Source organism: Erithacus rubecula, assembly GCF_903797595.1.
Source record: "Erithacus rubecula genome assembly, contig: scaffold_407_arrow_ctg1, whole genome shotgun sequence".
NCBI classification, from domain to species: Eukaryota; Metazoa; Chordata; class Aves; order Passeriformes; family Muscicapidae; genus Erithacus; species Erithacus rubecula.
Window position 1 is genome coordinate 76241 of NW_027635929.1, and position 17864 is coordinate 94104.

Here is a 17864-nt window from a genome sequence, read left to right on the forward strand (position 1 = left end):
GTTGTGGAGAGAGCCTGGCCAAGGAGCCTGGAGCCCCTAAGCTCTGCCCTGAGGCATCAGTGCTTCCCCAGCAGTGCCCATGGCCTGTCCCTGCTGCAGCCCCGGCACTGCCACCCCCAGGGCTGTGCCTGGCCCCGAGAGCACTCAGGCTCTGCAGCAACACGAGGGGCAGGAGGGCAGTGGGACAGTGACACGGGAGCAGCACTGGCAACACCAAGTGCTGCTGCTGCTGGGCACAGCTGCTGTGCCAGCACTGATTTGCCCCAGCTCTGCACACAGACATTGCTTCTGCAGTTGCAGAGAAGGGAACACATGGGGTATCTCTAGTGAAATCTTTACTGGGAGAGAAATCCTACAGTGCAGCCCTTCATTGACACACTTCGTGGCCACAGGGAAGATGGACAGAAATAAAATGAGCAATAGAACACACAGTGGCTGTTTTAATGGACAATATGACAAAACTAAAGCAAAGGAAAAATAACCCCACAACCAAATCAAGAAGAAGTATCCAAGATGACTTATATTACAAATGATATTCAGAAATTTGCCAGCACTTTAATGTTCCTGAAAGCAGCCAGTCATCAGTGTCCATATTGTAGCCTTTAGCTCCTGGTTCCTCAGGCTGTAGATGAGGGGGTTCAGGGCTGGAGGCACCACTGAGTACAGAACTGACATTGCCAGATCCAGGGATGGAGAGGAGACAGAAGGGGGCTTCATGTTGGCAAATGTGCCAGTGCTCATGAACAATGAGACCACAGCCAGGTGAGGGAGACAGGTGGAAAAGGCTTTGTGCCGTCCCTGCTCAGAGGGGATCCTCAGCACAGCCCTGAAGATCTGCACATAGGAGAAAACCATGAACACAAAACAGCCAAAGGCTAAACAAACACTAACAGCAAGAAGCCCAAGTTTCCTGATGTAGGATTTGGAGCAGGAGAGCTTGAGGATTTGAGGGATTTCACAGAAGAACTGGCCCAGGGCATTACCATGGCATAGGGGCAGGGAAAATGTATTGGCTGTGTGCAGCAGTGAATAGAGAAAGGCACTGGCCCAGGCAGCTGCTGCCATGTGGGCACAAGCTCTGCTGCCCAGGAGGGTCCCATAGTGCAGGGGTTTGCAGATGGACACGTAGCGGTCGTAGCACATGACGGTCAGGAGGGAAAGCTCTGCTGAAATGAAAAACACAAAGAAAAAGACCTGAGCAGCACATCCTGAGTAGGAGATGTTCCTGGTGTCCCAGAGGGAATTGTGCATGGCTTTGGGGACAGTGGTGCAGATGCAGCCCAGGTCAGTGAGGGCCAGGTTGAGCAGGAAGAAGAACATGGGGGTGTGCAGGTGGTGGCCACAGGCTACAGCGCTGATGATGAGGCTGTTGGCCAGGAGGGCAGCCAGGGAGATGCCCAGGAAGAGGCAGAAGTGCAGGAGCTGCAGCTGCCACGTGTCTGCCAATGGCAGCAGGAGGAAGTGGCTGATGGAGCTGCTGTTGGACATTTGCTGTGGCTGGATATGGGGACCTGTTCATGGATAAAGGATAGTGACAAATGAGCAGAGGCTGCTTGAACACAAACTTGGGCCATTCCCTGTAGACTGACCCCCGGTGAGTCAGTCACTCTTTTTTCTGCTCTGGGAAATCCTTCACCCAAGTCCCTGACTGAGCTCCAGTTGTGCTGTCTGAGAGTTCCAGGAGCAGCCAGGCCTGTGCATGGGCGCTCTCAAGGAGCCATCCCTTCCCTGCAGCCTTGGGTTTGTGACTGTGTGGCTGAGGGACAAGGCTGGATATTTAGGATTTGCCAGTGGAATCACTCCTAATGCAGAAGGGCTTGGTAGCTTCCGCATTCCCAAATCAAAAGGATGGGAGGAGTTGGTTTTAGGATTTGTTTTCCTACCCGCCTATCATTCCTGGTTCTCTGAGGACAGAAATCCCAGCATTTCTGCTGCACTCACAGTTTGCCAGTGAGAGATGCAAGAGGCAGAAGATTCCCTTTGGCTCAGGGCAAGGTGGAGTGGCTTGTTCCCAACTGTCCAGGGTTTGCACTTTTGGCTGGAATCAGAGCACAATCACACTCCTGTGTCACCCTGGGATAAACCAAACCCTGCTGACAGCAGAGGATCCCTGAATGGCTCACCTTCTCTAAAGCTCTCTGAGCAAGGTCTCAGCACCCCCTTCTGCCAAGGACACTCACCATTCCCTTGGCAAATAAAACAGCATTTCTTCAGCTGTGACACCTCTGCACTTCCCTGTGGGACACTCAGGGAACTCTGAGAGGCTCTGGCACAGATTTGCACCCAGGAGGGCAGCTCAGAGCTTGGAAGGACACAGCAAGGAGACTCCCAGGTGTGCCCATGATGGGATCTCAGGGAGGGGGCTCAGCTCATTCCCCTTTACCATGGACTGCTTTGCCCGCAGCTCCACAGGTCCCATGGAAGCTTGGACACCCCATTGCCATGGACACCCCTGCCTGGCAAGAATCCCAAGGGCAGTGCCTGACTCAGTGCTGCAATCCCAGAGCCTCCCTGAGAGCAGCAGATTACAATGACAATATCAGAGGAGTGCAGGAACAAGAGAAGATGTTGTGGTGCTGTGCCTGGGAGGGCAGGGCAGAGACAGTCGGGCACTCAGGGCAGTGTTCCCGTACCCAGCTGTGCACAGCACCTCCCACACACTAACAGTGCCCTCCTGCCCCCAGCATTGCTCTCTTCAGCCCCCTCTCCTTCCCTGAGCATGTCCCTAGGCCTGAACATTTCCCTCCTGAGAGCTGCCCTGTCCCTGCCAGGCTCACAGAGCCCATCCCATCCTCTACGCCCTTGCCTGCCCTACAGAAACCTGCCTGTCTGCAGGGCCCTGCCTGGGACAGGGTCTGCCTGCAGGTGGGCAAGGGCAGCTCAGGAAGAGCCCTGCTGGGCCCTGCAAAGGGGATGCTGGTGCTGCCCAAAGCTGAGGAGTGGCTGAAGGCCCTTTGGGAGGCTCCCAGCAGAGAGACTGACCACACAAAATTACAGATCTGGAGTCTCTGTAAGTGTTCAAATGTTACTTTAGTGATCCTGTGTGTCCCTTTCAATTCCGAATGTTCTGTGATTCTCTGAGTACAATTCCTGTTCTGCTTCTCTCATCCCCCTGTTGTCTATTTGATTGTCTATAATCAAAAGAGGAAAACACCCTTGCAAGAGTGTTAGAATGGTAAAGTACAAAACAGATCGTTATTGGAAGATTCCAGGTGTCCCAGTGGGAATGTGGCACACCCAGCCCCCAATTCCAACAATTTATTAAGGTTGATTAACTAGGATATTTAACAGGAACATCCAATAGGAGATTCGGTTTCCCCTGTTACACACCCCTGGGTCAACTCATTGGAGTAGTTCCAAGGGCTTCTTTGCCCCTATTTTTTCTATGACTGCTCACATTCTGGTTAAAAAAAAAAATAAAATAAAAATGTTCTTCTTGTAGGTCCTTTTCCTGATAATAAGCCTATACATTATTTCAGGAATGTATTTAGAAGGTCAGCTTACTGTTCAAAAAAATCTAAAAGAAAGGTTAGGAGATGTACCAGAGCTATTAAAAGATTTTAGTTATATAAGTATATGATAATAGTTTACAGAGTTACAAGACTAGGGAAAAAAAGTATAAAAAGCAAAAATCATTTTGTCATCACCCCAGCCTTTCCATTCTTCTCCAAGGAGGAAATTTAAAACACTCTCAAGAAATCTCCTGATCTTTACAGCAATCTCAGGCTCACCTTCTTTTGGGAAGTGCTCTCCAGAGCTGTGCCCAGGCTGGTCTGGAGCTGGGAGCAGCCCTGCCCCATCCAGCACCTCTCAGCAGAACCTGCCCTGCTCAGGGTCACTCCTTGCCCCCACAGCTTCTCCCCCAGCGCCGGGAGCAGCTCCCCGGGCTGGCTGAGAGCTGCCCCTGGCAGGCAGCAGAGTCCCTGCTGCAGCACAGAGCCTTGGGCTGCAGAACCCTGCTCTGCAGGACAGCCCTGGGCACCCCTGGCTTCAGCCCCCACTGCTCAGCCCTGCAGCAGAGCCTGAACAAATGGAAGCTGACTGGGGCTGTGCCTCGAGTGCTGCAGCAGGGAAACCCAGCCCTGCCCAGGGCCACATCCCCTGCACTGCAGCAGGTCTGAGAGTCCTCCTGGAAGGTCCTGAAAGCTGTGGCATGTGCCAGCTTCAGGAGATCCCTGCAGGAACTGCAGCTTACCATCCCACAGCCAGAGAGTGACTGTTTCAAACACTGTGAGGATTTCTGCTCTAGTGAGCCCTCACTGAGCTCTGCTCTGTGCCCCCAGCCCAGGCTGAGTTTAACCCCTCTGGGCTGTGCATGGGATAGCTGCAGGCAGAGCCCCAGCTGGGCTGTGCACAGGAGCTGCTTCTGGGCAGAGCTGTCTCTCTGCAATGCTGCCCTTCCCAGGAGCAGCCTCTGTGCCAGGAGCTCGGCCCAGCTCAGCAGCAATGACACAGCACAAGGACTTTAATGACCCTCTTGGGGTTTGTGCTGAAGCCCTGAACATCAGTCCCTGAGAGGGAGATGAAGAAACTTCTCAAGAGCTCCAAGTGAGAATCAAACTCCAAAGCTTCTTTAAGTTTTAATGGGTCCCACTGAGGAACACGACTGAGAAAGTGTCCCCAAGCCCCCAGAGCAGAGAACTGGAGGCAGAGATGACAGGTGGGGACAAAGAGAAGCCAAGTCTTGGTGCCCTGGAGCACAGCAGGGTCTGTGCCACTAAGGGCTCTGAGGAGACACCTTGTCCTGAGCCACTGGGGCCTCCTGGCACAGCACCAGCAAAGCTGGGCACTGTCACCCCTTGTGCTGCCCTCAGAATCCCCCCACATCCCAGTGGCCTCAGGGATCTGCTGGGACCAGTCCCTGGGGAGACTTGGCCAAGAATGGCCCTGGGGGCTCCTTCATGCTCCCAGGGACTGCAGGTTTTTCAAAGGACTTTGGGTTTTGCTTTTGCCTTGCAGTCTCTGAGAGCTTTGTGCAATCATGGCCACCAATTATCTGCTTTAATTAGTCCCTTGAGATCCTTTGTCAGTAATAATACTCAGTGGGCTCATTAATGCTTCAAGGTACTTCAGCTTTTTTAAGGTACTTTCCTTTTTTCTTTCCTCTCTGGCTCTCTGAGAGGTTTTTGGGCAATCATGGCCTCCAATTCTCTCTCCCAAGGAGTCCGTGAGGAACCTGTGGTGGGGACAGACCTCAGTGGGCCCCATTAATGCTTTGAGGCATTTGGGTTTTTCTTCTGACTTGGACTCCTCTCAGGCCCTGAGGTTCAAGTGCTCAACACCAAATGCACCACCACACTCATTGGGATAAAGCAAGTCCTGACAAAACCATGGCTCTGCCTTGATTTCCCTCTGCTCTGGTGAAGTTCATTAGGAAGTTTTTTCTACAGTTATGGAGAAATATTTCAAAGAGTTTCTCAGAAATAAGTGGTCCTATTTTAAAGCATGTCTTTTATAACTGTTTCTCTTTAGAGCAGGGTTGATTGCAGAGTTCTGTGAATGATACTGATGCAGGGTCTCTTCTCAGAAAATCTGGCCTGCTCAGACAAACTGTTCCTTGAGGCCTGACCCAGTGTTGACAATATTTCTCCACATTCCCCACTCCCATCCTGTTTGTCCTCACTCACCTGGGACCTGCTTTGGTTGTAGAATTGGCTGCACTCAAGCAAACAGGGGTTTACTTCCTTTACTCTTTTTGAAGCAATCTAAAACTCCTGAGTTTCCCCACTACAAACAGACACCCTTCTCAAGTGTGTGTCAAGATGCCATCATGGAGATTTATATTCCCAAGGCAGAGCCATGCAAGATCTGTTTTAGTCCTTTGGACTCTTTGGTTCCACAAAGCCTTGTTGTGTCACCATGGACTCTTGGTTCAGTGATGTTCTGTGGTGTCACAATGGATGTTTGGTTCCATGGGGCCCCACAGTGTCACAGGGGTTTCCTTTTTCCTGTGGCAATGAGCTACAAAGCTCACTGGCAGAGCCAAATTCCTGGGAAGAATGAAGAATGGGGACATATGGAATGATGTTTTTTGTCTTCCCAGGGCACAGTGCTGTGGGGTGGGGCCCTGCTGTCCTGGACATGGCTGAACACCGGCCTGCCCATGGAAGGGGGAAGAGACAACAACCTCTGCCCAGGAAACTACAACAGCAGAGAGGTCAGGGTGAAGGCTGGGCTTCAAAGATTGTTAACAGCACAGGAAACATCAATGTGAGAGGAAAGATGTGTGCTAATGTCTTTACAAATCATTTGATGGGTGAAGGGATGAGTGTTTAGATCTGTGAAATGGGTCGCAATGTTTCTACTGACTTTGGGCAGCAGGTTTGTTACCGGGCCCAGACAGCTTGGCTCCTGAAACAGACAAGGGTCTGCATAAGTGTGAAAATCTGAACTGTGGGGGAGATGCCAGGTTCAAGAGGGAATGTGGGGCAGGCGGGTCAGGAAGGATGTACCTTCCTAGTACCTTGGGCAATGGGGAAAGGAAGAGAGGAACGTGCAGCCAGGAGTTTAGGATAAAAGGAGTCTGCACCCTCTGAAACCTCGAGAGAGAAAACCCCGTGGGTGTGTCCACTAGGGGGTAGCACTCCTCAAGGAGGGGTGGGAGGGGGGGTGCTGGAGTATCATGCTGTGTCTACAAAGCATCAGAACCACTTGGGAGGGGGACTGCAGTACCATGCTTTGTCCACAAAAGGTGCGGCACTGCTCAAGGGGAAGCCTGCAGTATAGAGTTTTGTCCAGAAGGGGGCAGCAGTGTTTGGGTGGCAGGGCTGCAATACCATGCTGCTTGCACAAGAGCACAGCAGTGCTCAAGGAAGAGGGCTACAGTACCACGATATGTCCACAGAGTGGCAGCGCTGCTTGGGGGAAAGCTGCAGTACCAGTCTGTGTCCAAATTTGGGCACCACTTCTTGGAGGAGGGGGGTGCTGAAGTACCGGGTTTTGTCCACACAGGGGCAGCACTGAACTGGGGGGAGGCTGCAGTAATAGGCTTTGTTTTACAAGTGGGTAGCACTGCTCAGAGTAGGGGGAGGCTGCAGTACCAGTACATGTCCACATGAGGGCATCACTGCTCAGAAGGTGGGGACTGCAGTACCATGCAGTGTCCACAAGGGGGAAGGCTGCAGTTACAGTCTGTGTCCAAAATTGGGAACCACTGCTTCGGAAGGAGGGTCCTGCATTGCCGGGTTTTGTCCACAAGGGGACAGCACTGAACAGGGGGGAGGGTACAGTACTGGGCTATGTCCACAATGGGACAGCACTGCTCAGAGGAGGGAGAGCTGCAGTACCCATCTGTGTCCATAAGAGGGCATCACTCCTGAGGAGGGGGTGGCTGCAGTACCATGCTGTGTCCACACGGGGGAAGCACTGTGGGGAGGGCATGCTGTACCAGTCTTTCTCTACAAGGTGGCAGCACTGATCAGGTGGGGGTTTCAGTACTGAGCTATGCAAGGGTGCAGCACTGCTCGGGGAAGGGGGAGGTTGAAGTACCATGCTGGTCCTGCAGCTGGCTGAAGAAGAATTCCCCCTCCCTCCCTCCCTCTGTTTTCCCCCTGTGCCAGGAAAGGGGAGAACCTCTGCTGCCCAAGGGACCCTGGCTTTGGGCTCACCTGCCATCCAGGTATAGAAGGTGTCCTGGAGGATGGTGTCACAGCCGAAGTCGATGAGCTTCACCTCGCCAGTGTCCAGATCGACGAGGATGTTCTCGGCCTTGATGTCACGGTGCAGGACGCCACGGCTGGTGCGGTGCCGCGTGGCCTGCAGCACCTGGTGGAACAGCCCCCAAGCCACGGGCTCTGGCAGGGACCCGTCCACCTCCAGCAAGTGCCACAGGTCCTGGCAGCACCCCGGACGCTCCATGACCAGCGCGAAGCCGTTGGGCAGCTTGAACCACTCCAGGAGACACAGGAGGCTGCAGAAGCCAGGGCACGACACCATCCAGTTGAGCACCAGCTCCAGGGACACAAGGGCACTGTCGTGCTGCAGGGAGACCACCATGCTGTCAGCGGGGCTGATGCTGCACTGCGCCTTCAGCACCCCCTGCCTGGCCCCACCAAAGCTCGCCACCGCCTGGGACGCTGCGCGGCCCTCGCTCCCTTCCCACTCCCTCCCTGCTCCCTCCACGCTCACTCCCCTCACAGCATCCCAGCTGCCACCCCTCTTGCCGGGCCTGGCCTTCGCCCCGCCTAGCACACCCCACTGGTTGCTCCCGCTGGTCCCGCTCCCTCACCAGCTGTGCCCACTCCCAGATACGATCCCAGCCCACTCGCTTAATGGCCACCTGCAAGCCAAGGCGAGCGGTGGGCTCACCTCACTGCCCACCGCCCCACTCCCCACTCTGAGCCAGCCCCGTCTCTTACTGGGGTGCCATCGGCGAGCCGGGTCCCGGCGTAAACGCTGCCGCAGCCGCTGCTCCCCAGGAACGGGCCCTCCCTGTAGAGCTGCTCCAGGGGAGGCTTCTCCGCCCGTGCGGACTGCACGGAGCTCTCGCCATTCTGCCATTCTTGTGGCTTTCTTCTTTGGGTGTGACAAAGCATTTCGTAGGGAAGAATCGCCTCTTCTGAGTTTTGCCAGTATGGACAGGAGCAGAGCATTGAAATGTCAAGTAGAAAAGAGAAATTGTGTCACTACTGTCATCTCTTTTCATTCTCTGTTGAAACAGTAGCAGGTTGTCAAAAGACATGGTCTGCAATGTGGAACTTGGTGCCAAGTTTCTTTTTCTGCCAGAGGATGAGGAGGGGAGGTATCCCAGAATCACGGAGTCATGGCATGCTTTCGCTTGGAAGGGACCTGGAAGACCACATAGCTGCAACCCCCGTGCTGTGCCTGGGGACCAACTTGTCCTGAGCTCCATCCAGTCTGGCCTCATACACTGTCAGGGGTGGGGCATGCATAGTTCTGTTCCAGGAAAGTCTGTTTTTTTCTGAATCTCTCATCTAAATCTACTCTCTTTCACTTTGGATCCATTCTCCCTTGTGCTCTCTCTGCCTGCCTTTATACAAAGTCCCTGTCCAGCTTTCTTGTAGGTTGCCATCAGGTACTGGAAGGCCGCAGTTGGGCCAAGCCTAAGCCTTAGTCTCTTTTGCAGGCTGAAGAAGCCCAGCTGTGCCAGGCTTTCCTTGCAGGAGAGCTGCTCCAGCCCTTGCAGCCCCTCGGTGTCCCTGCTGGGCTCCTGCTCCAGCACATCCCTGTCCTTCCCGGCCGTGCAGGGTTGTTGATGAAGAGTCAGATGAAGCTTCAGAGTGTGCACAGAACATGCCACACTCCATGAACTCCTTGCCTTCATCTGAGTTGTTGATAGGGAATGAGAAGTTATAGATCAGGTAAAAGGGACAAAGTGAGTGAGGTGAACACACAACTTTACAATCAACCCATCTAAAGGGTGGCCACTAGACAGTGGCCCAGCTCCCACCTTACCTCTGTGTGAGGCTGAGCCCTGCTGGCCCTTCCCCTTGTCCTCCTCCCTGGCAGTGACCCTGGGGGCAGCACTGCTCAGCTGCCCCTGCCTGGGCTGCAGGGCCAAGGCCCCCTGAGCTGTCCAGGAGCCCAGACCTCCACTCCCAATGACGGGGCTCTGCACAAGTGTCCATGACAAACAGGTCAGCGAGTTTCCCTGGGAACAGAGGCACCCAGGCTGGGTGGGACTGTTGATCTGCTGGGGGGTAGAAAGTGTCTGCAGAGACACCTGGACAGGCTGGATCATGGGTTGAGGCCACCTGTATGAGGTTCAACAAGGTGAAGTGCCCCATGCTGCACGTCAGCCACAATAGCCATGGGAGGCTCCAGGCTGGGGGCAGAGTGGCTGGAAAGCCACCCAGCTGAAAAGGTCCTGAGGTGCTGGTTGGCAGTGGCTGAACATGAGCCAGCGAGTGCCCAGGTGGCCAAGAAGGCCAAGAGCATCCTGTCCTGGGATATGCTTTAGTGGTGGCCTTGGCAGTGTTAGCAGCCTCAGGTTATTAGGGAGATTCTCTGGTCTTAGAGGGGTTTTCCAATGGAAACAGTTCTGCAGCTCTAAACCTCCATTCCTTGTTTTCAAGGATGCAGTCCCAAATAGATCCACATTGATGTTTTAAGGAATTTAGCATCTCCCTTTCCTTGAAAGTAAAGGGAACCAGGCTTTAAATGCTCTTGAAACACTTTCATTCCTTGATCTTCAGCTGTGCATTTGAATTGAGGTGCTTTTGTGCAGAAAGGTTGGACCATGAGACAAATGCAGGCAATTTAGCTGCAATGGCACTTGTTTTATCTTCTTTTCTGCTTCCTTTCCCCATGGGTAGCAAATTTGGAGCCACGGGCTTGAATCCATCCCAGCTGACTCCGAAAGAGCAGTTCTGCTGCTGACCAGTCCTCAAATTTGTCATCCTGTAATCCCTATGGCAAAACTCACGGCCGAATGGGGGCTCTTGCTTTCCTTTTCATGGTGCCTCTCCTTTCCACCTGAAAGAGATGAAAAGAATGCTGCAGATAAAAATCATTCTGCTGCCACGTGTCAGGAGCCTTCCTTCTCATCCTCAGCATTGCAAAACACCAATTCCTCTGTCCCAACGACCCTCAGTTTGCTGTAATTGCTACATTTCACTTGCAACTTCTGAGGCAGGACGCCCCAGATGGTTGCAGTATCCTCAAGAGGGGAAGCAGGAAGGCATGCACTGCTGCCTTCAGTCTTGAGGCCAGCGAGAAGACCCAAAGGAACGGCATGGAAGTTGTGCCAGGGGAGCCTTAGGTGGAATATGAGCAAGGGGTTCTTTAGCCACAGGGTGCTTGGGCACTGGAACAGGCTCCTCAGGGAAGGGGTGACAGCAGCAAGGCTGCCAGAGCTCAAGAATTGTTTGGACATTGCTCTTGGGCACAGGGTGTGATTCTTGAGGCTGTCCTGTGCAGGAATTTTGTGGATCTATTTCAACCATGCAAATTTGGTGATACTGTGATTGTGTTGTTGAGAAGAACCACACAAGATGGTATTGCACAGCTGCCTCTGACCAAGATGCAGAACCAGCCCTACAAGCACAGAAAAAACATCAAGAAATGTGTACCAATATCTCTAGAGAAAAGAGATCCCATGGAGGTGGCAGAGGAAAAATCTCTAAAGATATCAAAGGATTATGTATCTGTAAGTGAGGGAAGTATGTAAGTACATAATAATGGCTGTAACCAGACTGGTTTTTGTAGGTGAAAGCCAGTATTGGAGGACAAGCCTTTGCAACTGCTTGCATGTCCTGAACAGCAGGGATCATGGAGGAGAAGTTCCATCTTTGTGGTTTTAAAGCTTTGGGGGAAGTGTGAGCAGAGCCAGAGCCCAAGAGGATTTGTTGACCCCAAAGCCCTGAACTCCTCAGTAAGGAGCAGATGGTTTTGGTGTCAGCGCAACATAGTTTTAGGACTTCAGTGGGTACCAAGCACTTTGAATGGGATCATCAGTGGATAAGAATCCGCAATTGCCCCATGACACCTCTCTGAGTCACCTAGGGAATGGTCTGCATTTCAACTGGAGCCATCAGTATTCCTAGAGAAGTTGGAGCCCACTGTCATGTGTATCCTGCTCTGGGGAAAGTGAGCACAGACCATGGGTGTCATGGCTGGTGGGACAGGCAGCTGGAGCCTCCTGTCTTTCTGTTGGTGGTTTGAGGGCAAACAGGGATTTCCTTACCTTGGGGAGTGGCAGAGTGCTGCGGGGATGCCTGGCGGCTGACGAGGAGATGAGGATGTGGATGCAGAGGCCAGAGCTGGCGCTGAGGCCAGAAGGTGTGTGGTCAGGGGCACTGAGGAGCAGATGCTGCAGCTGCTGCTGCTCCGCTGCTCCACCAGTGTTCCACCAACGGCCGCAGGAGGAGGAGACAACGCCGGTTGCTACGGGCACAGCCAACATTCCATGCAGAACCCCAGGGTGCCCAGGGGACGCAAACAGCAATGGGCCACCTTTGCCTATTTTACTGCTTCTGGTGCAAGTTTGCTCTGAGCATCATCCTCCCATTGGGCATTTGTGCTGTCCTCTGGATGGGGCAAAGCAGGGCAGGGGCAGCTCTGGGTCTCCTCCTCTGTGCTTCTCTCTAAGGTGCCTCCAGCTGCAGCTGTGCAGGAGCCTGGCTCTGTCAAAGGACCCAGAGCACATTGCCTGCACTGGAGAAGCAGAAGGACTCGTGCTGCTGGCTCTCTTTTGGCTCTGAGAGGAGCAAGAAATTGCAAGTTCTTCTGTGGAGAGCCAATTCCAAAGCTTTCTCTCAAAGTGGAGGCATTCGTGCTGCCCCTTTCTAAAATGTCTGATGCCTAATAATGCTGCCTGGTGTTTTCCCTCCTTTGGGGTCCTGAGCTGGTATCTCAGCTCAACACTCATTCCTTGAAACTTGGAGAAACAGGTTGTTTTCCAGGTGAAATGATGGGGACAGGCCAGCAGCAATTCCTTAGCAAAGAGTTGATGCAGAATTCCTAGGTCTTTCTTCCCGCTCCCTTGAAGGAGCCAAATGTTCATCTCAAAAATCTGTTGGATTCCTCTAGGAGACTAACAGTAACAGAATTCCTATTTCACACCAAAGGTCTTCCCATTTGTTTTCCTACTTATGTCCCAGATAGGGCAAAACCTAGCAAGTTGGGTTGCTTTCCTCCCTGAGGTTAAAGTAAATCTTGCTTCCTTCCCAGGCTGCTTGTTACACAGACAGCAGCAAAGGGAGGGGCAGCTGTAGCAAGGCCCACTGCAAAGCCAATACTTTGTAGGCTCCAAATGCTGCCTGGCTCCATCAGACAAGGGCAAGCTTGTGTCAGTGTCCCAGAAGCAGCCTGGCAATTGCCCCTGCCTTGCCACCCCTCCTTCTGTGCTCCCCAGCTCCCAAAGCCTGGCCAGGGAATGCCATTTCCTGGGCCAGCTAAAGGGGCGAGTTTGATGCTTCTTTGGTGCAGATGCCAAAGCTGTGAGAAGTGAGAGGGTAATGTTCACACGAGCTTTGCTTCGGATGAGGAGGTTGCTCGAGGCCCAGAGTGGGAGGCTGGTCCTTTCAGGAGAAACTGAACTGAACTACTGCTTTCTTTTTAGTGCATGTGGCTATTAATGTTACAGAATCAGAGAGGTTAGAAAAGTCCTTGGATGTGGCCAAGTCCATCTGTGCACCAAAACTCAAGAAAGCTTTGTTGCTGGGTTAAAGGACTAAAGCCTGCAGCTTTTATCCCTGCAAGCATAGTGAGACAAGGCCAAGTCATTTAGACCCAATTGCCTGAATTAAACAAAGCCTCCCTTTGCAGTCCCAGGTGAGATTTTCAGGAATCAAAGGATGAAACCCCACCGTTATTCCATTGGCAGGAATGGGGACACACCTTTGTAAGTCCCGCCAGCTGAGCAAGGGGCTGGGCCTGCGGGAGGAGGCACGTGCCCAGATTCTTCTCTCAGGGCAAATGCTGTGTTTGTAACACCAAACAAATGGAACAACCATTGCTTGAGGATTTCATACAGACAAAAGACAAAACTGAACAAACTTTGGTTTAATGAACAGGACAGCTTTTGTCTTAACACACACTAAATGAGGAAAGGAGGAGCATAGCCAACAACACCAAACCTCTTACATTTACGAATACATCTAATACAACTAATCAAATTCTAATCATACTAACAAATCTTAGCTAATCAATTGAGAAATGCCTATCTAGTAAACTAAAGAGAAGAATAAAGCAGCCTAAAATCTTCAGAAACAATCCTATTTCTATCTAGTCCTCTTGACGGCTAACTCTTGCTAGGCCTGGAGAGCTGCAGGGCTAATTTGGTTTTTCTTCTTAGCCAGAGGCTCTGCTTCCTTCCGTGGGCCATGTCTTCTCCTGTGTGCGTTCCTTTCCTTCATGGTTGCAAACACCCTGGAAGATAGGAAACAAACCATCCATTGTTCATTCAATACACACCATTAAACCCATCTCCCAGATTTCCATTTCTCTATGTATTTCTCTGTCTTTCCAGGCTGAGACACCTAGGTGAATTTTTCAGCACCATGAATCTTTGTTGTTTCAGTTCCTTGCGATTTCTTTCTCTTTTTGCCTCAACCTCTTTTGAATTCCACCAGCAGCATCAAAGCAAGCTCTGGTGTGCCTATTCCTACTTGTTTGAGCTGTGCCTTGTTGGGGCACAGCAAGGTTCCAGTCTGAATGCTGGGCTTTAAGTGAGCAGTTTGGGTTGAAATTGGGCTGTAAGCACGTTGAGCACGGCTGCGAGGGGCCATCCTCCAAGTGGCCTGGGCTTGCCCCGTGGTGCCTTTGGGAAGGGCCAGCGTGTTTTAGTGCCAGGGCCCGGGCTGTGAGCAGCCAGAGGAAGAAGTTGCGCACCGTTGGCACTGCCCGCAGGGAAAGGGGCCTCCCGCCGAGCGGGGCGGCTGGGCCGGGTGGCAGCAGGGACACTCCGCCTTGCGGGCCCTCTTGAGCCTTCTCTTGCCTGTCTCCCCATGCTCCTTTCTGGGAGGGCTTTGGCTCCTCTTTGCTTCACCCACCGTCTGGAAAATAAAGGATCCTCATCAATATTTCCTTCCTCCCACAAAGCTGGAAATCAGAGCGTCCAGCGCAAAAATCTTTTGGCTTAAGGAAATTGCTCCAAACCCTGAAGAGCTGAGAAAATGCCTGGATTTGGAGGTGGGCTGTGCTGGTGGGGTGTCAACACAGCACCTTGCAGGAAAAAACACCTCCTTTCTACTGCCCACAGGCCTGTGTTAAATACATGGGTGTCTTCAGATCTACATGTTTTAATATACCTCTCTGCCTAACATCTCTCTATCCCTATGTTTCCTCCACAAATACCTATGGAATGGGTTTTCAATTGAGTCCAATTAGTGAAGACCCATGGTTACCCAGTTTCTATTCCCCTAAATGATCTCTCTCTCTGTGAACCAAAATCGAGTTTTCCTGTAAGAATAGTTGGAGCGGAGGCACAGCACCGGCAGGTCATTTTTGGGGAGTCTGCTGGGATGCTGCAAAAGATCCCTGAAAATCTGCAGCATCTCTATGAACGCAGCCAGGATTGGAGATGTTAGCAAGCAGTGGGAAATGAAGGATCTGATTGGCATCAGTGAGCAGCGAGGTGGATGGACACTAAGAGACACAGCAAGAGCCCTGAACTGCCAGACATGATGGATAGCAAAGGACACCAAGGTCTGCAATGCCAGCGGGATGCATGGACACAGAGACTCAGGAGCAGAAGATTTGGGAGGAAAAGAAAGAGTTGTGGGCTGGAAATGTGAGGGGGAAAAGCTGGTAAATAGGAGAGGACTAAATGGTGGGATATGTTAGGTAAAAAATGGGAAACAAGAGGGGGCAAAAGGAAAGGAAATGTGAGGGGGAAAAGGATAGGAAATGTCAGGGGAAATGAAGAGGGAGGAAAAGGGCAGAAAACCTGAAGGGAAAAATCATCAGGAAAACAGAGGGAAGATGGATGGGAATGAGAGGGAAAATGAGTGTGCAATAGAAGGGGAGAAAAGGTGAAAAACATGAGGGGACAGACGGGTGAGAATCGTAAGAGATAAAGTGGTGGGAAATCAGGGGGGAGAAAAGGGTTGCAGAAGAAAAGGTGCAAAACATCAGAAAGAGTGGTAAAAATGACAAGCCCAAGGGACACTTTGCTCAGATGCACCAGCTCAAGCTGTTTCTGTGTCATTACACCATAAATTAAAGGCTTTGTGAAATCAGACATCTGCCACGGGAAACCTGGGGTGGAACTGATGAGGAAACATGGTCTGACAGTGTGAGTGGGGGGTGTGGGGACTAAACCGGGGACATGTCAGGTGACTGGAGCTGCCAGTGAATGCATGATGCAGGAAGAAAGTGATCAACCAAAATATGAACATTGGTATAATACCGATACTCAACTGTGACGGACAAAAGACTCTCTGACAGTTTCAAGTTAGAAAGTGCATGTTTATTCAGCACTGGGCAGGAGCGTGGGGTAACCCCCTAATATGCACTGCAAAATCACAGGTGATCACAGGGTCTATTTATTGACAAAGCTTCGAATGATTACATATTCATAATACCAGCACCTCCCATTCCCCGCTTCCATGGTAATTAGCTTGAATGGATATTGAGCATGCATGGTTGCCTTCTTGAATTAAGTCTGGGGTCGTTTTTGTGGGAAGAGGGCTTAAAAAGAGGAAGTAAGGCGAGTCTTCCTTGCTCTGAACTCTTGACCTTTTCTATCAATGACAATACAAATGACTTCTGAGAGAACTCTATTTCCCTCTTTCGTGACTTTGAATAAGTTTCTTTGAATAAGATTGCAATTGTTTGTGTTTCTTAGGATCTATTTGCTAGTTTCATCTTTTCCCATTGCAAGCACAGCTGAGCAAACATAAAGTGACAGACAATCAATTATTTAAGTTTCAGATAACTGCTTCCTTCTAACTTCTAATTTTTAATTATTTTCAGCAAGGTAACTAAAATCCTAATTTTCTAAGATCAGTGCTTCACCATCGAGGGGTGGGGAGCTACTCTGGCTGATCCCCTGCAGTGGTGTCTGCTCTGACCGGCCGTGCTCGCTGTCATCAGCACCCTGGCCCCCTTCTCCACAACTCAGTCTCTTGCTAATGTCTTTTCATTTCTGGTCAAAATTATGATCACATCAGTGCCAGTATGGTGCAGGGTCCTTTGTGACACTGTTACCTGTAGGAAAAGCCTTATAAAGTAAGGGCCTTGACACCCTTGTAAAATCATGGTTCAGGCCTGTTACTTTGGCTAAGTAGGAAAGGACTATGAGAAAGTGACTCAGATGAATTAGAGGAAGAAAAACAAGTTGTATAACCATTATGTGGTTACATCATGGTGTATGGTGCTTGGTTGAATTACATTTGTTGTGCTTAAATGGAATGTAACTGATAATGGCTTAAGTGCTTTAAAAGGCCTGGTTTTTGCAATAAAGATCTCTCTTGCACCTGCCAGGGAACTCTGTCACTCTGCTTCATACAACTCCCGAGACTCTGTGAAAACTCCCAAGGCCAGAGATTTTAACTGCTGGGAATGGAGCCCCTTCACAGCAGTGGTTCCAGTGACCCCACATGTCCCGTTTGAGTCCCCACACCCCACAGCTGCACAGTCAGACCAGGTTTCCTCACTGCTTCAACCCCAGGTTTCCCATGGCAGAGTCTCAGATGTCTCATTCCACAAAGCCATTTATTCACAGTGCAGTAACACAGGAACTGCTCGAGCTGCTGCATCTGAGCAGGACCCTGAACAAGGGACCCTGGGCTCATGTAATTTGTCTTGTCATTTCCCCTTTTTTATTCACATTTTCTGCCCTTTTCTCCTCAAGTTTCCCACCATTTTTCCTCTCAGATTTCCCTCCCATCTGTCCCCTCACATTTCCTGTTATTTTTGGCCTCATCTTTCCTGGTTTTTTTCCTTATCTTTTGCACCCACTTTTCCTCCTCACGTTTCCTCTCTTTTTCTCCTGATGTTTCCTGTCCTGTTCCCCCTCAAGTTTCCTGCTCTTTTCTCCCTTCACTCTGTCCCCCCATTTCCCCCCTCACATTTCTTGTCATTTTGTCCTCTCATGTTTCCTGCCCTTCTGTCCCATTACATTTGCCATCATTTTTTTCCCTGATGTTTCCCTTCCTTCCTTCCTTCCTTCCTTCCTTCCTTCCTTCCTTCCTTCCTTCCTTCCTTCCTTCCTTCCTTCCTTCCTTCTTCCTTCCTTCCTTCCTTCCTTCCTTCCTTCCTTCCTTCCTTCCTTCCTCCTTCCTCTTCCTTCCTTCCTTCCTTCCTTCCTTCCTTCTTCCCTTCCTTCCTTCCTTCCTTCCTTCCTTCCTTCCTTCCTTCCTTCCTTCCTTCCTCCTTCCTTCCTTCCTCCTTCCTTCCTTCCTACTTCCTTCCTTTCCTTCCTTTTTCCTTCCTTCCTTCCTTCCTTCCTTCCTTCCTTC

General features: G+C 51.2%; 1 protein-coding gene and 1 pseudogene across 2 annotated transcripts; both read right to left on the minus strand.

Moving 5' to 3' along the window:
* Positions 1 to 555: 555 nt before the first annotated feature.
* On the minus strand, positions 556 to 1488 carry LOC306816177 (olfactory receptor 14I1-like; the record flags this gene model as incomplete). Its single annotated transcript, XM_079332658.1, has 1 exon — positions 556 to 1488. The coding sequence occupies one exon, from the start codon at positions 1486 to 1488 to the stop codon at positions 556 to 558; it is 933 nt and encodes a 310-aa protein (XP_079188784.1).
* A 5153-nt stretch (positions 1489 to 6641) lies between these two features.
* Positions 6642 to 8324, minus strand: LOC306816176 (serine/threonine-protein kinase pim-3 pseudogene; annotated as a pseudogene). Its single transcript, XR_013777884.1, has 3 exons — positions 8228 to 8324; positions 7608 to 7977; positions 6642 to 6715 (listed from the first exon to the last, which is right to left on the minus strand). The product of XR_013777884.1 is annotated as a serine/threonine-protein kinase pim-3 pseudogene (transcript).
* Positions 8325 to 17864: the final 9540 nt, after the last annotated feature.